The 21,486-nt window shown below is 35.1% G+C and overlaps 3 protein-coding genes across 6 annotated transcripts; 1 reads left to right on the plus strand and 2 right to left on the minus strand.

Moving 5' to 3' along the window:
• Positions 1 to 2,167: 2,167 nt before the first annotated feature.
• LOC110822588 (influenza virus NS1A-binding protein) lies at positions 2,168 to 9,650 on the plus strand. Of its 4 annotated transcripts, XM_088209688.1 has the most exons (12): positions 2,168 to 2,300; positions 3,605 to 3,780; positions 4,204 to 4,382; positions 4,505 to 4,748; positions 4,839 to 5,212; positions 5,311 to 5,388; positions 5,915 to 6,239; positions 6,328 to 6,527; positions 7,865 to 7,941; positions 8,424 to 8,525; positions 9,005 to 9,191; positions 9,314 to 9,650. In XM_088209688.1, exons 2-12 carry the CDS (start codon positions 3,606 to 3,608, stop codon positions 9,401 to 9,403), a joined length of 2,031 nt encoding a protein of 676 aa, XP_088065814.1. In that variant the 5' UTR covers positions 2,168 to 2,300; position 3,605; the 3' UTR covers positions 9,404 to 9,650. The 4 variants fall into 4 exon arrangements, 3 of the variants coding, with proteins under 3 accessions (XP_088065814.1, XP_088065812.1, XP_088065813.1); XM_088209686.1 differs by having other exon boundaries at positions 4,505 to 5,212; XM_088209687.1 differs by lacking the exon at positions 2,168 to 2,300 and adding an exon at positions 2,307 to 2,564 and having other exon boundaries at positions 4,505 to 5,212.
• Positions 9,651 to 11,245: 1,595 nt separating this feature from the next.
• Positions 11,246 to 16,855, minus strand: SIEL (ARM repeat superfamily protein). The gene is made up of 8 exons (XM_022044065.2): positions 16,071 to 16,855; positions 15,854 to 15,934; positions 15,168 to 15,401; positions 14,819 to 15,010; positions 14,245 to 14,385; positions 14,035 to 14,124; positions 12,853 to 13,391; positions 11,246 to 12,421 (listed from the first exon to the last, which is right to left on the minus strand). Exons 1-8 carry the CDS (start codon positions 16,710 to 16,712, stop codon positions 11,509 to 11,511), a joined length of 2,832 nt encoding a protein of 943 aa, XP_021899757.2. The 5' UTR covers positions 16,713 to 16,855; the 3' UTR covers positions 11,246 to 11,508.
• Positions 16,856 to 20,279: 3,424 nt separating this feature from the next.
• On the minus strand, positions 20,280 to 21,170 carry LOC148252797 (uncharacterized). The gene is made up of 3 exons (XM_088210377.1): positions 21,068 to 21,170; positions 20,501 to 20,927; positions 20,280 to 20,373 (listed from the first exon to the last, which is right to left on the minus strand). The coding sequence occupies exons 1-3, from the start codon at positions 21,168 to 21,170 to the stop codon at positions 20,280 to 20,282; spliced, it is 624 nt and encodes a 207-aa protein (XP_088066503.1).
• Positions 21,171 to 21,486: the final 316 nt, after the last annotated feature.

Genomic DNA, 21,486 nt, shown 5'->3' on the forward strand with positions numbered 1-21,486 from the left:
ATTGCCGACATAGGTTCGGTAAGAGTAACTTCCAAGTTTATATATCTATATATAATATTTGAATAAATAAAGTTTGAGAATGAATATTATTGAATGTGCTGTGAGCGTAGACGGCAAGACCACATGTCGAGACGGTACAATATATGACAAATATATTATACATTTGAAATGTACAAACATATTTTATATCCCAACACTTGTGCCTACACATTTGAGGGGGTACTTTTGTCGTTTAATTTTTGTTCCCACAAATAATTATATTGTTTGAAATTCTGAGCACCAACTAATCTGAAGTCCCTCCCCAACGACTAGTCTGTATATTTTTGGATATTCACATTCTCTAAAACAATATTTTAAAAATATATTTTTTTCAATTTAAAAATTATAAAATATATTATCATTTTATAAGTGTATTAAAAATTAACAGAAATCGATCCATAAAAATATAAGTTATGATTTGTGATTGGTATTTATACAATATTAAAACTTTCAATGAACTACTTCATAATTTTCAAGTTGAACAAGTATGGTTCTTCCCTATTAAGATGTATTATTTAACCTAAATTGAGGTTATTTGCTAAAAGCTACAGTAAATAAATGTTTACTTAGTAAACTTGATTTTATAAAAAATGACGAGAATGTAAATTGACGATTATTTATACGTTGGAGATATTGTTTTTTATTTTGTGACAAATTTATTTATAAAGCACATACTGAAGCTGGTGAAATCAAATGACATTATTTCAATTTTACTACAGGTACATTAAAGAAATGATAAAAAAGATTGTATTTACACGAAAATTTGGAGTTCATATAATAATGCATAACTATTTAATAGAGAGATTAATCGCAAATACTAGTTTGGTTCATCATTACTGAAATAATTATTTATTTCTTTACATCTACCGCGCGATGCATACAGTTATTGATAGACAAAAGAATCATGATGTGCACTTTTGTGTACTAACTAAAGTCTTACGTTTGTTTGACGGAGATCATGTTAGCATTGGAACCGTAGCAGGTAAACTCGAAGAAGAAAAAAAAACATAATTTTGGTTTGCTCACATGACAATTAGGGTAAAGCAGGGTCAGAAACAACAAATCTCTATATGATAAATAGATCCATTTTGCAAGTTCGTTATTACGGGGTAGTTCCTACAAAGGATCGGACAAATTTATATTTAAGTTATTGTTTTGAATTTTCTTAAATGTCATTCAATTTCGAATTTGAGATTAAAAAATAAACCAAACAGGATTTATGATGCAATCAACCAGAAACAAGACAGGGGCCCACAAAATATCCAGGGCTATAATATAAAAATATATTGTGGTCCTGGGCTGGATGCCTATTGGGGCTTCTTTTTCAATGCGGGTCTAGTGATCTGGAGACTTTGGGTCCAAATAATTCAACATGGGCTGCTTGAAGTTAATACATTTCATTACGAGCTTGGAAGTATATATCTATACATATGTGATGCATTTTTGGACTTCCTTCTTTTTATTTATTTTTGGGCTCCCAACTTTAGATGAACCTAACATTGTTACCGTTGGAATATGTATATATATATATACATATTTCAATTTGTATTTTTTGAAGGCACAATTTCTAAATTCAATCTTGAAGAAAATAATGTACGATTGTTGGATTTATAAGATTATTGTTAAATTGCGATGACCTTTAAAATAGTAAAAAAGTTTATAATTGATCAATGAAAAATCTCATGGCATAGTCTATTAATTACCAAAGATTCCCCTTCTATAAAAAGACATTTAAAGATTTTTTTTTTTTATAATTCTATTTTTTTTAATACTAAAATTTATTATAATGTGATTCTATATATTAACTATTTTTTATTATCTAAATTTTACATGTTTAAGAATATCAAGTTGTATTTTGATTATGTGACAATTATGTTATGAAATTTTAGTAACGTAAAAATTATATATTATTTTTTGAGAATGTTTTGACAAAATATATTATTTGAGCCATTTGATTGAAAATAAATTAAGAAATTAAATAATTGACTCTAAAATTTTAGATATGTAATAATTACATTGTCAAATTTCAATAACATTAGCTTTTATATAATATTTTCGTCAAATATATATTGACGAAATATGTTAATTGAAAATAATCTTAAAAAAAATTAAATCCCTCACTTTAAAAAACTTTTGATTGAAACATGTTAAAAGTAGTGGAGCTCAGTGTATTTTCTGGTTCATTTAAGTAGCCTCCTCTTTCGTCTGCTTTCGCGCTAGTTGTCTTCTCGGCGGATCATTTTCGTCTCCAATCCGACAGAGTATTGCTCTCTCTCTCTCTCTTTCTCTCCCTGTTCTCCCTCCTCCGTAGACACACAATACACACACATTCTCTTCTAATACCTCTCTGTCTCTGACTGGAGTTAATTCATGGCACGCGCGCACACACACTGGAGGGGTGCGATAGAGCTTTGAATCTGCTGACTTGATCACGGCTAATGCACGGATGTTTGATCTTCTTCTTAAGCTAGAGATTATTGAATTCTAGTATTTCAGAGCGTAGTTCGGGAGGCTTGGTTGTTTCTGTAATTTTCTGCTTATTACTTCTTTTTTGTTTTTTGTTTTTTTTTGTTTTTTTAGACGTACTTCCTATTTTACTAGAAGCGAGTAGTTGATTTCTAGTCGCTAATTCTTTCTGCCCTAAAAATTCTTCTTTTGTTTCTGGTGCTAGGGCTTATACCTTATCGGCATTAATATGAGAATGTTATTTGTGCTCTGAATCTAAGTCACACGGTCTTCGCTTTGATCTGCTTCCTGTTTGTTTGTTTATTTGGTGGTTTTCTACGATACAGATTACTGGTCCATGTGTATGATAAACTCTTCTACTGGATACTACTTATTATATTTAAACTTGTGACTCCATCTAAAATGTTGTCATCTTAGTTGAAATAAGTAGGAGCGACGTAATTTCAGAATATATATATAATAATTACATTTATACATGTATTTTGGATACTTTTATGCTCACCTGTATTATACACTAAGCTGGTGTGAACATTCAAATCCTTGTTTAAAATTCTGTAAGTGACTTGTAGGAAACCAGGTAACCATAGCTTGATTTATGTGCACTGTGTGATTCATCAACAGCAGATTTTGATATCTTTATTTACTGAATTCAATGAAAAGTCGGCTTAGACTGTATCCTTTGTTGTTAGTGTCGTATCCTCTTGAGAAAGAGTCATTGATGTATGAGAAATTCCTGTATGTTTATGCTGACATAGATGTCCTTCAAATTTTCAATTTTTTGTTTTAAGGAATTAAACTGCTTGTTATGTATATTGCATGTCATGTGTTTGAAGTTATTGTAAAGTGTAGTCTGATTGTTGAGACTGATCTCCATAATGTCTTGAGCTTCATTTGTTAATTAAGTGAAGTTGGTTACTCAGGTGATATTAACAGTCAAGTTTAACTACTTCCATGAATTGAACATGCATGTTGCGTGAAGATTCTTTCATGTAGTTCCTGATTAATCAATATCTTGATATTTTTATTCCCACAATATTTTTGCTCTAAATGCACCATGAGATTACAATATTTATGAAGCTCTCTCTTGTATGGATGACAGAATGGTGGCAGGAACAAAAACCCAGTCGGTTATGCTCAACACAAATCTACCTTCTTTTCCAAACAAGGAGGCTGATAATTTAACTGCTAGAAATCTGGGGAAGAGTCAACTTGGCGGTGTCATATTTGGTTGCAAGAACAACATCATCAAAGAATGTTTGTCCAAACAACTTTTTGGTCAGTCTTTGATATTTTAATTGCACATTGGGAAATTATTTTTGGATTTTTTTCTTTATTTCTTTGGTTTTTGGTTTCTTGTTTTTTTTCTTTATCCATAAATAAAATGGCTCTTATTGGACATGATTTCTTGAGATAATAGGGATCTCTATTTGTAGATAATGTTTGTTAGTGTCTACTGCTATGTGTTCTGGTGCATTAATCCCAAAATTCATTCTCTCAGAAAAATTCTTTCCATCTTCAATTAAAACTGCTATGTGTTCTGGTGCATTAATTCAAAAATTCATTCTCTCAGGAAAAATTCTTTCCATCTAAAAAAATTTACCTGTTAGGCTTTAGTAGCACGAGTTAAGAATATCTTTTCATGAAGTTCTATCTTACATTCCATGTGCTCATGAGATTTATCCTTGAAACTTTTAACAGGTTTACCCCATTCACACTTTTCATATGTAAGGAACATTTATCCTGGATTGCCATTGTTTCTGTTCAACTACAGTAACCGGAAACTCCTTGGAGTATTTGAAGCTGCTAGTTTTGGTGACTTGAACATTAATCCATATGCATGGACCAGTGGTTCAGAGAGAACTTTGTACCCTGCGCAGGTACTTTATTCCTTTTAGTGTCATAGCAACTGTATGCATGCTTTTTGGCTATATCAGTAATTTTGGCTTTGTGGGCAAGAGAAAGCGTTCAAGCTGATAATATGATTTTTTTCTGAATTAAGGTTCAGATTCGTGTCCGGCTGCAGTGCGAACCACTCTCTGAAGGACAGTTTAAACCAATAATCAAGGACAACTACTATGGACCTAAATATTTTTGGTTTGAGTTGGATCATGCTCAAGCAAACAAGTTGATGTCCTTATTTGCATCTTTCGCAGTTGCACCAAGTTCTCTTGTGCCTCAGGATACCAAAACAGAGTGGAGAAATATATTCAAGGACTTTTCTTCTAGTGATACAGAAAATAGAGGTGAAGCTTTAAAGTCTCCTTCTTTAGAGGTTGTTCAGTCTGCTTGTCTGAGTGAGAAATTAGATTTTAGAGATGTGGCTCCTTATGCAGATGGACTTAAAGAGGAAGTTAAAAAGTTTGGGCAGCTTGCTTCAGAGGTTGAGCATCCTCTTCATTCAAGCAGGAAATCGGATTCTATGTATCTTGCTTCTTCTATTAATGGAGATAACTGTCTGCTGGAAACTCATCTTGAGGCAAATGTAGTTGGACAGAAGCAGAAGGATCTTATGCTCAAGAAACTAAAAGAACTGGCTAATAAAAGGGAGCATAAAGAATTGTATATGGTGAATGACGTAGAAGACTCCAGGTTTATTAATCAAATGAAATCAGAGAACAGGGATATTCTAGAGAAGCAAATAGTTTCAGAGGGAAAAGATGAAGAGAGTCCTGATTCCTCATTACATTACCAGGCTGTCATAGTTCAGGTAGATTAAGATTTCCATAGCTCCAGTGCTCATTGATCCTTTTAACTTCTGATCACATACAAATATGAGCTGTCATTTATTTTCTATGTTCAATGCAGTTGATTAATGGGATGGAAGAGCTTAAGGCATTTAAAACTGAACAAACTCACAAAATAGTTCATTTGGAGCAGAAGCTGGTATAACTTCCATTCTAAATATCTTTGTATGCAACTTTCACCAAGTTCTTTGATGATCCCTTTTTTAAATTTATATATCTGAAAGCTGAATGTATACTTTATTGCTTGCTGTCACATAGATATTGAACAGTGTATTTTGATGATCATTTGAAGGAACAAAACTTCCAGAGATGGGGCATTTAGGAAAATGGTCTAATTACGTCAACTGAGCATGAATTGGACGTGGGATTTTATGAAAAAATTATTTGTGGTACTATGTTATCTTCATTTCTGAGATTTTCTGTGATGCTGCTGTTTTCAAAGATGGATAATTGAAACTAGATTATTTCTAGATTTCTTATTTGAATCTATGGTTTGGTTCCATCTAAAACTCTTATCCATGGGTTGTTTACATTTAAAAGACTTTTGGTGCTGTTGGCTCCGAAGTAAGGCTTTGTCTGGAGCTTGTTTTAGGTGAATGATGCACAGTCCATCCAGCTGCATCATTCATCACTATTAGAAATTTACCATCTACCTTGACTTCCAGGTTGAAGCCCAAACAGAAATTCAGAGATTGAAAACTCGTTGTACCATGCTGGAATTTACATCAAAATCCTCTGCTGAATGTGTTAATGAGAACACTTCTGAACCCCTTGATGAGTCACGTTTGGATCCTACTGAGTCGATATTTTTAGTGGGAGGATATGATGGTGAATCATGGTTAGCTGTATTGGATTCGTATTTTCCCTCGAAGGACGTTATAAAATCCTACATGCCAATGAGCTGTGCTCGCTCATATACAGCAGTTACACAGATGAATGGTGAATTTTATGTACTTGGTGGTGGAAGTGGTCTTCTGTGGTACGACACAGGTATTTTGCACTTACTTTTTTTCTTTTGCTGGTTATAATGTTCTTCATTTTGTCAGCTTATAAATTACATTTTCTACATTCTGTGAAGTCGAGTCATACGACCCAACTAATAACAAGTGGACCCGTCGCCCTTCCTTGAAGGGGCAAAAGGGAAGTTTAGCTGCTGCAATTTCAAATAACAAAATATTTGCAATTGGTGGTGGAAATGGGGTTGAATGCTTTTCAGAAGTCGAAATGCTTGATTTAGATGTTGGAGATTGGGTACCTGCACGGTCTATGTCACAAAAGGTATAGCAAATTATCTCTTTTACATGCTGCTGCATTCATGATTTTTAAGAATGCACGGTGGCATCTATCTGTTCTTCTCTTTCTAGTTATAATACATGGGAACTTAACTGAGTTTATTGTTGATTATCCTGGTATTTTTTGTGTGGTTCATTTAGTATAATTTTCCAGTTGAGGGAAAAAAATCATAAGTTTGCAAGTGAGCAAAATTGAAATAGACAAATAAGCTCTAATGTTTTGCTTCATGCACAATTTCTGAATTATTCCCATAAAATTGTTATTTTGTGTAGATTACGATGTAACCTCTATAACTGAATATAAAACACTTGGTATTTGGAGTTTAGTATCTTGTATGGATCTCAAAATTGGGTTATAGTACATAGAATAGTACCTATTAAAAAAAGGCATATTCTAACATATTAGATGTATCCACTATATATACAGTTTGCAAATCCTCCCCAGCTATTAATGAGTTTTCTGATGAAAAAGTTTCTAACTCATGAGCTATAAGTAGTTCATTTTGCAATGAGCAGTTTGATCTTTGGAGATGTGAGATTTTAATCTGCATAAAAAAAGAGAGAAAATCTCTGCATTAGTTGGTATATTACAGTTTTACCTTTTTGTTTTGACATTTTGCTACACGATCTTGGTGGTCTTTTTTTTTTTTGTTTACCGTACAGTGCTATGTATTCTTTTTTATCATTCTCCATTCTGCTTTGTGTTCAACCTTTAACTTTTATGTGTTTGCATTTAGCGACTCAGACATGTGCAGATATTCTCTAAAAGATTATTGATTTTATCTAAAATTATAAAAAAAAAAAAACGAATAACTGGGTATTGAGTCCACGGGGACTGAATTACAACAGAACCTACATTGGTGAAACTGTACTTTCCCTTTGTTTATTAAAGGGAATGTGATTTGTAATATCAAAGTGAGGACCATCAACTCAATGGAATGTGTAACGTGCTTTAGATCTTAAAAGGAAAAGGAAATGACTTGCTTTAGAAATATGTAAGCTGTTAGCATGTGATATTAAAAATAAGGAAGACTACTATGAACAAATACTTTATCTGTGTCGCCGGAATTTTGATAATGGAAAATAAACTTTTTAGCAATTAGTAACTGATCCTCTTTTGAAGTGATACTTTGAGGTTACAGGAAAATGTTTGATGAACACTTGCTGCACTGGGTGTTTGTTTTTGTTTGTCTTGCTGTTGGATGTTATATACTTTATTTTGTATCGTGAATTATCGTCCTCTTGTATGCTGCATTAAAAATGTGCACAGGGTAGATATCTTTAACTAAATAACACTTAGTCCATCTTCCTTTATTTCTTTAGAGATTTGCTCTTGCAGCTGTGGAACTTAACGGTGTGGTTTACGCGACTGGTGGATATGATGGGAATAATTATCTGAAGTAAGATATCATGCAATTTTTATCTTCTGTTTTCTTTAGTAGATACGTGATTGCTCTCTGTCAGCCCCCCTCCCCCCAACCAGAACAGGGTTACACCCAAAACACAACATGTGCATTTGGATACACCTTTACACAAATATGTTTGAGGTATATAATGCATATAAGGATCGAATTATGAAGTCATGGGACTCTGATCATTACTGTTGTCCATGAAATTTGAGTATTAGTGGGTATGTGACTGTGGGTGCAGATGCTCGCATAAGTAGTCAAATTTGTTTCACCAGTTGTAAGACACATCTTTTATTTCCAACTGTGGAAGATCTACCTCCTAGTTTCCGAGAGGCTATTTGAACCTCAATATGAATCTAATGTATGCTAAACACTTGGCTGGGTTTCCCAGATTGTATTGGAAAGTTCTCATTTGTCAATACACTTTATTCTCTGATGACTGACAACTGCATTTCTTTTTTATACTATCTCAGTACAGTAGAAAGATTTGACTCAAGAGAGCATTCTTGGACCAGAATAGCGAGTATGAACTCAAAGAGAAGCTGCCATGCACTGGTTGTTTTGAATGAAAAACTGTTAGTTCCTTCTAACTTTTTGTGTCTTTTACTCTGCTTGCTGATTCCTTGTTCTCCATGAATTAGAAAATTAAGAAATTGCCTCTAAGTTACAAAAGTAGAACTTCACAGAACACAAAAGGGATCTTTCTGTAGCAAGACCAGTCAACTGAGCTTTTGCTAATAACATTCTATGTTTATCCCAAAACCTAAATGGGAAGTGAAAAGTTACATATTGAATACGTCTAAGTATTGTGCAGCTATATTAAACTTCATGCTACTGAAAAATGGGCTGCGACATTTAAGTTGGTCCCCTCCCCCCCCCCCCCCGCCCCCAACCTTTTTTATGGCTACAATTGACATCATCTTCTTTAGTTGTTAAAATATAGTATGTAAAAAAGGGTGGAAAAGGCTTGGCAGTGATTCTTCTTGAAATTTTTTTTGTTGGTGTTTTGAACATTGAGATTACTGTTTCCTTAGACCCCTCATTACATTTACAGATATGCTATGGGTGGTTTTGATGGAAATGAGATGGTTTCAAGTGTAGAAGTATTTGATCCCCGTATTGGTTCATGGATGAATGGAGAGCCAATGAACCAGTCAAGGGGATATTCAGCTGTGGCTGTGCTGAAGGATTCCATATATGTAATTGGAGGAGTTGAAGTTGGTGCAGACATCATAGATACCGTATGTTGACATTTTTCTTGAACTTTTAAGAGAAAAAGAGGAAAAGAAAAGAGAGATGTGTCTTGAAGTTTTAACCACACATGATCCTTAGATGCTAACATTTCTTCATTTACTGGTAACAGGTAGAACATTATAAGGAAGGTCAGGGCTGGCAAGAAATCTATACAAGCGCCATTGGGAAAAGGTGCTTTGCTTCTGCATTTACTTTTTAGAGAGAATCAATAATAGGCGTGTTATGTGCATAGATGCCTACTTCAAGGGAGTGAGGTAGAGATTCATCTTATCCATTTTAGTTTCTTTTGAGATTGTGGGATGAAATCAAGATGCACTTAGGATAGTCAAGTGAATAGATTCATTCTTTTCTCTCCTGCGCATTTTCGTGATTGTTAAAATTTTGCTTCCCTCTCAAATTGAAAAAACTCTATAAATACAGATAAAGCACGAATTGCTCTTCGAATAGCTTGAAACTTTTTTTGTTCGTCATATGAAAACAATCTTACATACTCGTTGGATTTGGAGCAACATTGAGTTTCAAGTTTCAATTGAGAAATTGGTACCGCGTAGGTAAGGGGTTTCCAGAAATGTGGGTTTGAACTTTCGAACCCACTCTAATAGGTAGAAGAGACTGAAAATGACGAGTAAACGGACTTAGTTTAAATGAAGTCGGTGCTTATTTTCTTCTAAATAGAGCTTTAATTGATATTGTTAAAATATACGATTTAAATATATATATCAATAGATAAAATGTAAATAACTGCAACTTACTATATATATATATATATATATATATTTCTTAGAAAAAGAAGTTGGCATGTTTTGCAAGTACAATTTTTAAGGAGACATTTACACCAGATGCGTCCGTTTATGATGTAAACTTTAGTTTGATTGCTCGATTTTGTAGCTGAAATGATACATTTATTTGGGAAGGTATCTCTTTCTGTTATATAGGGGTGTCCCAGTGATGGTAATCATAAACTTCAAATATAACAAATCTCAAATTGAACTGGCTGATTGATCAAACTGAAATTAGATTTGGTGTGTTTGGATGTACCTTCTGATTTGGAAAATAATTTGCAGCTAAATGGATAAAACTAAAACTGCTTTATGAGATATGTTTGGTTTGCATTTTAAAAGTCTTTCCGTAATTAAATAAATAAAATATAAAGTAATTTTGTCAATATTTAGAATCTATTTGTAATATGTTCCAAGTTAAAAATTAATTTTTTTTAAAATAATATAAATATATATATTAATCACTGTATAAATAATAAATTAAATTGAACTTTTTTTTTTATCGTTTTATGTTGTTTCAGTAAGCACAATTTTTTTTGACCAATACACAATTTCTATTTTGATTTATTTTTTATACCACTTTTTGTAATTTGAGTATACACATTTATTTTAATTAAATACAGATATTTTTTTTAAAGTACTCTATTATTATATTTTTAAGTAATTTTAATATTAACAATTATTTTAATTGAATATAAAATATTTATTTCTTTTAAAATATAATATTTTTTCCAAGTATTTTTATTACAAAACATAGCAACTTCTTACTAAAATAAGTTCAAACAGAAAACTATTACCACTAATTCGTAACAGAGATTATATATATATATATACATATAACAGAAGGGAGTGAGTATCTAGTAATTTTTTTTCTTAAATCGGTCAGTACTTAATTTAATTTCTGAATTAAATCGGTAATCTAAGATTTTAATACTAAATATACATTTTCTTCAATGAATTAGTTTATGAACTTCGAATTTTATTTTAAAATACTGGCACCCTTGAAAAAATAGAATCGTGTTAGGGCATGTTTAGGAAAAAAAGAACAAGACTTTTCTGCTCTAATCTCTCTCTCTCTCTCTTTCTCTCTCTCTATCTGTTGATCTTTTTGATCTCAGCGGCAATCATCCTTGGTGGGTGACTAGAGTATGTGTTGGAGATCAAAACTTGCTTTTAGTGGGAAATTATTTGAAGATTAAAAAATAATTAAATAAATAAAAACTAGAAAAATGAAGTTCAGTGTCTTGAGACCAATCCGCTACTGTCCCCAACACTTGAATTATAATTAAAGGCTAGAATATACCTTTTAGAGAGTGTTCACATAAATCTAAACCACAATCCTCAAAATAATTTATATACATTTCCTTTTGTTGTCAAATAATTTATACGTAACTTGCAAATGTTACAGCTGTACAAGGATTCAATCATAAACATGGAGCATTCATGAAAAAACAAATGTGGGTATGTCACCATAAGAACTGTGGCTACAGAGGAGGAAACACCAGGAGAGAAAAAGAAAAGACCTTTAGTCTTTTGAAACCGCAGAAAGATAAATTTCTTTTTCTCGACAAAGGTATGTCAGTGCATGTTTTGGACCCGGGCAGCTTCTGATTGTATCAGCATCCTCCAACAAACATTCCATGGCTATAGAAGCAATTAATGTGAAAGAAACTGCTTTTGGGGTTATGTAAACTGGTGCAATGAAAGTAAACTTCCTGACCTCCTCAGAACCTTCATTTAGGTTCAAATTCAAAAATACAAACTGAATCGATTCCTCACCAATAGTTATTCTCAGCCACAACCTACCCTCATTTGAAATATTATGCAGTGTGATTTCACATGGTATAGCAACTGGTAGTCCCGAGACGAAAAAGAGCGGATTTTCAGAGTCATTATCAGGAACCTCTAGCTCGGCATGTATGTGCCTAAGATTCCTGCACAGCACAAACTGCTCAAGGGAGAAGTGATCGAGCAACTTTTTAAGCAGAAATGGGCAGCAGTAACTTGTGCCAATTTCATGTAATGAGCTTTTAATTTCCAAGAAGAATTTGGACTGTCCAGTGCATCCTTCCTTGTGAAGAAATTCTGCTTGTGAAATTGCAGAAGACAGCCTTTTCATAGTAGTGAGATAGCAGCAAATTTCAACTTTTGACAACCTTAGTAAACAACTCAATATTATCAGGTCCAGAATTTGCAACTTCTCTTCTTTAGATAACCCTACAAACCTACACTTTAGCTCTCTGAGTCTGCTTTCTAACTTTCCCAATAAAAGGTCCACTTCTCCAATTTCATAAGAATGCCGCTTTCTTGTAGGTACGAAGTGCTCCCATACCCTAGCTAGATATTTTATTACTTGGAGATATAGCAGCATAAATGCTAAAACACTGACAGGCTGAGGTGATCCAATGGCAAACAAAGAAACTTCTTCTTTGCAGGCCCTGAAATAAATAAACAGATAAGTTGAAAATCAGAATATGCACAAAGGGTGTCGTATGTGCACAACTAAAAAGAGAAGCAAATAACTATTACTAGACCATGTAGCATCAGAATGAGCATGTATTTTAGCTAATGTCATTAGAAAAAGTTTTTCTAACAGGTGGTTAGGATAATAGCATTAGTGTACATCCTATCACATATTCAGAGCAGCAGATGTCACCCAATTTCATTGAGTAAAATAAATTCCCTGACTACATATATGAGGCACAGACCAGACAGATTTCATTAAGATATAAAATGCAGCAGAAATTCCTGACTGGAAACTAGTGAAAACCAGATTGTAATAAAATATACATCAAAATTGACGGCATTTGATTTCAGAACAAGAAATGCTAAAGACATATACCAAGAATAGTATCAAGGGTATTACAACCTCAGAGCTGTCAATGCTTCTTTTGTGCATCCTGATTTCACCAATGACCAGATAAACTTAATCTTTTTGGAAATAAGATTCATAGATGTCTTTACTTCATCAGGCTCCTCCAAGTGGGATTCTACATCTGAAGTCACTGGCTCACTTGGTTTGCCGCGAATCTGAGACTGAATTTCGGAGGTCTCATCACTTGTTTGTTCTGAGGACATTCTAGCAAGATTCCTAATCCTGGCAGTGGCAAAATTTGGAGTATCTTTTTGACACACATGCAAAAATGGCTCCTTCTCATTGGATTCCAAGCCAGAGGAACTGTATAATCTATAGCAGTGAGATAAAAAAGCCAAAAGGGTTTTTTGGTCCATGACATCGTGCAGAGAATGAGATATCCTCCCCAGCATTGTAATAGCATAAGAAAATAGTTGAGGTGCGATACAAGGAACATTCTGTTTGTCTGAGAGGGGGACTGAGATAATTAGAACTAGATATGCGGCTTTTCTAGCATCATTCAAGTCCAATTTATCTCTAGAATCCAGATCTATCTGAAGTGAATTACAAGTTAAGAGAAGAAATATTTCAATATAATTAACTTAATAGGAAGCACAAAAAATGAGGAACAGAGAAAGAAACTCCTAAATTGCAACCATTGAGAGAAGATTTGCTAGTAACTATGATTGGGTTCTGCTGACTCTACTATATCTAGTATTCACATATATTTTGTTACATAAATGTTTGTATAAAAGTTTCAGTTGTAAGGTGTTTAAATATTTTTGTACACAGATATGGTTCCTCTAAAGCAATAAAATTTTCATCATTAACATAGGCATAACAGTTACTAAAGCCATCAATTGGAGTCAACATACACGATGGGAGTATTTTAGGCTACAATAAAACATAAGATGCAAAATTTTCATCCAGTTGTATGCTAGGATTCCAATAGACTTCTATATGCACAAACACCACAATCGATAACGAAATTTATTTTCCTCTTTCCAACTGATAACATGAAATCAACTAGTCGAATTTAAACAAAATTAAACCAAAACTAGATCTTTAAGAAGAAAGTAACTAGATTAATCAGGAACAAGTGTGAGAGTGTGTGACAGTAAGTGAGAGATAGAGAGAGAGACTTCCATGTTCACCAAATTAATAATTCAAGAAGCAGAGGAGATAAACCATGATGACCTCTTGAGTGGCCGTCTTAATTATGTAGCTCGTGAAGTTCCCATGACTTTGACCAATATGAAACAAAACAGCAAGGATATCAGCTTCATCCTACAAGGAAGGTACATAAGTTTATCTCATAGAGAAGAAGGAAAAAAATATGAGAGATCAACCAGCACTTTACTTTTAAGGGGAAGAAAAAAAAAGGTAAGCCAACAGGAAACAGCAGACCTGTGGGTACTTCTCCAAACATTCAAGAAGACTGCTGATACACTGTTTAAACAACTTCAAATCAGTCAGCTTCACCAATTTAAGTATTTTCCTCATTTCAGATCGTATCTTTCGGCTCTTGTCAATTAATGAACCAAGAATCTGTCATAAGACAAGCGTTGATTGTTATTTGACGACCTCTGAAGTCCTTTTCTCAAAGGGGCCATGCTTATATAAGACGAAATAATCAGTCAACGTTCTCAAAAAAATGGCAACTGACAAATATTTATGAAATCTAATTCCTGCACCCTAGATCAGGAGCAAATGAGGAAATAGAACATGCCAGAAAGAAATTTCTTCTTCTGCAAGACCAAAAGAAATTACAAACAACATCATTTGCTCATTTGTCTGCCTTTACGAGGCAACAGCTTGTCTATATATTTTAATGAAATAGCACCAGAATTGTATTTTAGAATCACATAAACAAATATATCCACCTCATCATGAGAGACAGAACCAACTTTATCAAGCTGTCAAATTTTTCCATATTGTACATCATCTGAAATGGAGGAAAAGAAAAATGATAAGAACCTACAGCATGCATGTGCATCTCTTGCACTTTAAAGTGCCCGCAGATTGCCATATGATGCAACGTCTCTAAAGTTTCTAATCTGACAGCCATAGAGGGATCGTTTAGCAAGTCCATCAACAGGTTTAAGGCTTCACCAGCAAACTTGGCAGACAGGTCTATGAGCGCACGCAAAGAGGAAATGGCTGACTTTCGTACCTTCAGATCAAACAGAAAACAGTGCCATAAGCAAGATATTCCCTATGGAAAAAAGGGAATTACCTTTGTAAGTTGCAGCAAATAATCAAAACTCATGAATGCCGTATGATCCTCAACAGGACCTAAATCCCAATAGGAAATGGAGCCAAAAAGTCACCTCGTAAAATTCATCCTCAAGCCCATGGACAAAAGCCCCAGCAGCACCTGCAACTGGAATTTCGAGAGATTCAGCAGTGCACTGAGCATGATTGTTTTTTGCATTTATGATTCCAATAACCTTCTTAGACAGGGTTTGTAACAATACAGCCTCAGATACAATTGCTATCTTCCCAAGTGCATCAAAAGCCTCAACTTTGACCCCCGTACTCATATCTCTTACCATTGTGCAAATCTGCAAGCATATGTAGCAAAACAAGGACTAGATAGGAACCTACCAGAATGCTTAAAGATAAAGGGATAGAGATGCATATTCATTGAGAAAAGGAAACAAAAAGAAGGTCTCCAATTCCAACCATCAAAACTGATGCAGATCAAAGCTGGCGGATAAATACAGTAAGCACTTTACTACAACAAACATTATACAGTAAGGTCTTCAATGTTGATTACAGACGACATTGGTTTCAATCAAGCCATATCTAGCTGCTTTATGGAGATCAAATTTACCAAATGAACATGCAATAGGTTTTGGTTATCAATGAACTAAGTAACTAAACAAAATGATTTTCAATGAACTAGCAGCAATTCCTGGATTCAAAATTTCATTCAAATTTCAAACGCTAGCTCAAGATTAACATGTTCATGTGCAAGAAAATCAAATACCACGAGCAATGTAGATAGCAGTACCTGTAAAAATACAGCATCAGATCGTTTTCTTCTGTTGTTCTTGTGGTCACATGCCACTAACATTTGTCCCCATTCACAAACCTGTATTAACAGCATAAATTGAAAAGTTTTACCAAGAGAGCGCAAAAACTATCCAGAGCGAGACTGTAAAAATATCAGGTATCAAACACGGTGCAATTATCAAAATTTCGTGATAATTGAATGATCGGTGTCTTACTGCACGAACTGCAGCTGATCTGACGCAATCTTCCGTGTCCTTGAGAAGTTCAACAGCACGGCAATAACATCCCTCAATTGCATCAAGACTTTCAAATTCACCGGTCTTAGATAAACCAACCAATCCATCTAAAGCCGCTTCTCTCACATATGGATACGGGTCGCTTGTAAACCCCAAAAACACTGTGAATAACAAAGACGACCGAATACGGAACTTCTCCGCATTTCTCAGAAGCCATATCCGTACGGACACGCGTTGTCCGAAGCAGAGCGAGACATATAACTCATCGTCGATGTCTTTAAGATTGGGAACCGCGAAAGAGTTTTGTTCGGAAATTGACGCAAGCGTGGAGAGCAACTCGGCTGCTCCGCGAGTTGAACCAGAGGAAAGCGAGATTGAACGGAGCAGGTCCAAGATGAGCGGAGAGAGGTCGGGACAGCGAGAGGAGAGGTCAGTGAGGAGCTTGAGAACCTGGTGGAGAAGGACAGAATCGTGGCTGAGTTGGAGAGAGTGAGCAAGAGTTTGGAGGACTGCAGGGAGTGTGGAATCAGAGGTGTGAGGATTAATTACGAGTGATCTGAGTGAAGCTAGGGTTTTTGAAGAAAGGGGTTTATCGCTTAAGCTCCGTACCCATTGCTCCATTGAAAGTGTTACAGTTCAAAGCTGGATGAACCTGGTCACTGGATTGTAGGCGGAGGAATTCTGATCAATGCAAATGGTTTTTTCAGTGTAGTGTAGCTTAAGGATTCATGGATACTTTGAATTTGAATCCCTACATATTTATAGTCAGCTTCTTTCCCAACTTCCTCTGTGCATGTATACTTTTAATAAAAAATTTTTGAATGAAAATTAATATACTTAATTAAATAAAAGATTAATTATAATATGAAATCAAATAAAAATAAATGTAAAAATATAGTCTCTTTTTTGTAAAAATTTGAAACGTTGAAGAAAATGAATTTATAATTTAAATGGAGAAGCGAATAATAAAATTAGAGTTTATATTTCTTACATAATAATTTAGAATGCTAATAAGATTACGGGAATATCTCTTCTAAAAGACAAACAGTAATTAAAGAAATAAAAAAGAGCGAATAAATAAGTATTCTAGAACAACATTCACTAATACTTGAAAGGAGTTCAGGTGGTGAACTACTCACAACCCTTTTGCTGTTCGAGATTTGAATCTTGATTTTTTAACATAAAATGATTAATGAAAATGTGAGTTATACTAGTCCAGTAAGAATATCACATTAATCACAGATAAGAAAAATTGAAATTGGTAAAAATCAGAAAAACAATTAATGGAACCCTTGTTTCAATTAAATACATTTAACTTAAAGACGTTTGTTTGATACTTATCGTAACGAATTTTTCAAAAAAATAACCTATGGAAACTCATATCCATAACACTTTTCATTTTCACGTATAGGAGAACAAGATACGACAATTTTCCTTTCTTACTTGCTTACTAGTACTCTTGGGGGTCCATAGGGATATTTTCTTATTCGTGAACCCAATATTTAATTTTAACAATAAACTAGCCATCCCCATACCCAATTCGATAATGGGCGCCAAACATTCCATCGCCTCGATACCCCGTCTAGTATGAGGATGAACCATATCTCTCAAACTTTTTCGGTAAGGGACTTTCTAGTCCCGTTCAACTCAGGCAACGTTCACGTTAGGGTTTCTTATGTACCGGATCCGTCTGTTCTTTCCCTGGGTACCTAGTAAGTCTTTCACATAAATATTCCTATCAACAAAACAATCAACAATACATACATATATCTCATATTATATTTAATAATCAATCAGACGATATTTATACAAATGATATAACTTATTATAACAAGGGATCGAGTAACAGATAACCGAATAAACCAAATAAATCGATAAAACCATAGAAACTATAAAATAAGAACATGTACAATACGATAACAAGCAAGTAGAACATTATAAGAAAATAAAAAAGAAATCAGGACAATTGCGAACTAACCAGTTCCGGCTCCACTAGTGACTTATAATTATTTTTAGGATTTTCTAAATTTTTACAAAACCACAAAATTATATCTCGTTAAGCTCCAATTTACAGTAACGGAGAATACGATGAGGGATCCTTACTCGAATCGATATTTTGAGACGTCATGCTGTCTATCACGTCTCCTAATGGGTACCAGATTTCTTGAATTTTTTTTATAAAATTTAAAACACTCGTCATGTACCTAAAAATATCTCAAAAATCCAAAATCGGTGTCCAAAACTCTTTTTAGCCAATTTTGGGGTTCTAGCACGCCACTACTAGTCCTCCTTCTTAGCTAGGATTCCTTCTTTGGCTAACATGCACAGAAAAGGACGGTGAACACAATGATCAAAAATTGCGTGAAACAGAAAGCAGGAAAGGGCTCATCAGAGGAATTTTTGAGTTTTGGTCGCGACGACTCCATCGGGTTTTACCTGCGGTTTCTGGCTCACCCGCCGTCCCTCTTACTTCAATTTGGCTACAGGGATGCTCAGAATTGAATTCCAAGCAGGTATGGGGAAATTTTATATTTTTTGGCGGTCGGTGGTGGCTCTAGTACGACGGCTGTTAGTGGTTAGCCTTCTTATCCGACGCCTAGTTCTTTTTCTCTGGTGGGGGTTTATGGCTAGGGTTTGGGTTCCCCATGCGACACGAGATATTTATACCCCTCCTACGTCGATCTGGACCATTTATCACAATTGATCTCGTTCGTCCGATCGCGCCTAAGGGGAGAACGAATCTGGGTTGTTTACGCGCGCGAGATCGAACCTGGACCGTCGAATCGTTGGGCACGCAGATCGCCTGCGTGGCCTCCCATGTAGCGCCGACGTTAGCGTGTTTTGACACGCGGCGTGCTCCAGATTATTGGGATTTCTAACTGGTCCGTCCAATGTGGTTGAATTTTTTTTTGTACCTTGATCCCCTGTTTCTATTTTTTTTAAAAAAACACTCATTAAACTCAAATTTTTACCTTTTTTTTTTCAAAATTATTTTCAATCTCGTCCCTAATTTATTTTTTTTTTAAAATTTAATAAAATAAAAATATAATAAATTAAATAATTATTTGAATAAAATGATTTAATAAGAAAAAATTATCCTAGACTATTTTTCGGACCCGGGTATTACAACTCTCTCCCTTTAAGAAAATTTAGTCCATCAAATTGGTCACTCTCTCACTCAGTCGAACAACTGGGGGTACTCGGTCTAGAAGCTCGATTCTAGTTCCCAAGTGGCCTCTTCCTGCGTATTGTTCTGCCATAGGACCTTGATGAAGGAAATTTCTCGGTTGCGGAGTACTCTACTCTTCTGGTCTACAATGCCTACCCCTCCCTATAGGATAGATCCTCCTAGAGTGAAAGGGGCTCGTGAGACAGGATGTATGAGGGGTTCGGGTTGTACTAGCATAACATAGATACGTGGAACACATTATGAATCCTGGATTACCCTAGAGGTAGTGCCAGTCTGTAAGCAGTCGTACCAATCTGGTCTAAGACCTCAAATGGCCTGATATACCGGAAATTTAATTTCTTCCTCTTGCTAAACTTACTGATTTTCTTGAAAGGAGTGACATTAAGAAACATTTGATCACCTTTTTCAAATTCCAAATCCCTCCTCTGGGTGTCTGCATAACTTTTGTGTATGCTTTGAGCTGTTTAGATGTTTTTTCTGATCTTAATTATCTTAGATGTAGTCTCCTCCACAAAATCTGGCTGAATAATTTTATATCACCCACTTCTTCCCAACAGATCGACGACTTGCAGGGGCGGCCATACAATACCTCGTACAGAGCCATGTCGATACTCGCCTGGTAACTATTATTGTAGACGAACTCTATCAAAGGTAAGTAATCATCCCAATGGCCCCTAAAGTGTAGAACACAAGCTTGGAGCATATCCTCCAATGTGCGAATCGTCCTATCTGATTGTCCATCGGTTTGAGGGTGGAATGCGGTACTAAAGGACAGTTTTGTTCCCATGACTTGCTGAAAACTAGACCAAAATTGAGAAGTGAACTTGAGATCTCTGTCGGATACTAGTGTCACTAAAACTCCATGTAAACTGACTATCTCCTAGATATACATTTTTGCTAGTTTGTTCAAGGGGTTGGTCATCTTGATAGCCAAAAAGTGAAAAGACTTGGTGAGCTGGTCGGCAATTACCCAAATGACATAATGTCTTGAGCGTGCCTTAGGCAACCCTGTCATAAAATCTACTGTGACATGTTCTCACTTCCACTTCGAGATTGGTAATGGCTGAAGTAGCCCATTTGGGCATTGATGCTCTGCTTTAACATGTTGACATACTAGATACTTAGAAACAAAGTCAGTTACCTCTCTTTTTATCATCTCAACCAAAATTAGGGTCGCATATTTTGATATATTTTAGTACTTCTGGGATGTATGACGAACTTTGAGCTGTGAGTCTCTATCATGATGTCCCTTTTTAGTTCACTGTCATCTGGAACACACATCCTGTCTTGAAACCTGAGCAACTCATCGACAGAGACTCTAAATTCTAGATTTACTCTTTGTTCTGCATCCTTCTTGAGAGCTGCTAGGGTGAAATCGGTGGATTGAGCTTCTTTTATTCTCTGGATTAATTCGGGTTGGACAGTCAGGTGGGTCAAACATGCAACTCTCTTCAAGTCCTGAAGTCGTATATGTTCTGCGGCCCATATTACCCTGTATTCAGAAACTATTAGGTGAACTAACATACCTGTACTTTTTCTGCTAAGCGCATCGGCTACCACATTGTCCTTGTCTGAGTGATACAAAATATTACAATCGTAGTCCTTAGAAAGCTTATCCAACGCTTCTGACACATGTTGAGATCCTTCTGAGTAAAAATGTACTTTAAGCTCTTATGATCAATATAAATATAAAAAATCTCCCCATACAAGTGGTGGCGCTAAGTCTTCAAGGCGTAGATGATGACGACAAGTTCTAAGTCGTGGGTAGGATAATTTTTCTCATGACTCTTCAATGTCTTGAACCCGTAGACTATGACTTTGCCATGCTGCATCAGAGCACAACCCAACAGCAGGTAGGAGGCATAACTATACACTGTATATCCACCCATCTCACTCGGTAAAACCAACACGGGTGCAGTAGTCAAACGCTTCTTGAGCTCTGTAAAACTCTTTTTGCAATCCTCATTCTATTCAAACTTAACATTCTTCTTTGTGAGCCGGGTCAAATGAGCAGTTAGGCTAGAAAATCTTTCCACTAACCTGCGGTAATAACTTGCCATTCCCAGAAAGTTACAAATCTCTTAAACCAATTTTAATTTCTCCAAATCAAGTACTGACTCATCTTTTTTGGGATTTACTGATACTCAATCCCTTAATATGATGTGCCCTAGAAAAGTAGTCTGTTTGAGCCAGAACCCACACTCT

The sequence above is a fragment of the Carica papaya genome, chromosome 8 (assembly GCF_054855325.1).
Source record: "Carica papaya isolate Zhongbai chromosome 8, ASM5485532v1, whole genome shotgun sequence".
Taxonomy (NCBI): domain Eukaryota; kingdom Viridiplantae; phylum Streptophyta; class Magnoliopsida; order Brassicales; family Caricaceae; genus Carica; species Carica papaya.

Excerpts from the sequence above, each read along its gene's own strand:
- LOC110822588 (XM_088209686.1), top strand. The coding sequence starts at position 3,606 with ATGGTGGCAGGAACAAAAACCCAGTCGGTTATGCTCAACACAAATCTA. Across the intron at positions 3,781-4,203 it reads TTTGTCCAAACAACTTTTTG|GTTTACCCCATTCACACTTT; the intron begins GTCAGTCTTTGA and ends AACTTTTAACAG. Across the intron at positions 9,192-9,313 it reads GTGCAGACATCATAGATACC|GTAGAACATTATAAGGAAGG; the intron begins GTATGTTGACAT and ends TACTGGTAACAG.
- LOC148252797 (XM_088210377.1), bottom strand. The coding sequence starts at position 21,170 with ATGGGTGGATATACAGTGTATAGTTATGCCTCCTACCTGCTGTTGGGT. Across the intron at positions 20,928-21,067 it reads CGGGTTCAAGACATTGAAGA|AAGGATCTCAACATGTGTCA; the intron begins GTCATGAGAAAA and ends ATTTTTACTCAG. Across the intron at positions 20,374-20,500 it reads ATAGAGACTCACAGCTCAAA|AGCATCAATGCCCAAATGGG; the intron begins GTTCGTCATACA and ends ATGTTAAAGCAG.
- SIEL (XM_022044065.2), bottom strand. The coding sequence starts at position 16,712 with ATGGAGCAATGGGTACGGAGCTTAAGCGATAAACCCCTTTCTTCAAAA. Across the intron at positions 15,935-16,070 it reads GATCAGCTGCAGTTCGTGCA|GTTTGTGAATGGGGACAAAT; the intron begins GTAAGACACCGA and ends CTGTTAATACAG. Across the intron at positions 14,386-14,818 it reads AAGAGATGCACATGCATGCT|ATTCTTGGTTCATTAATTGA; the intron begins GTAGGTTCTTAT and ends GTCTTATGACAG.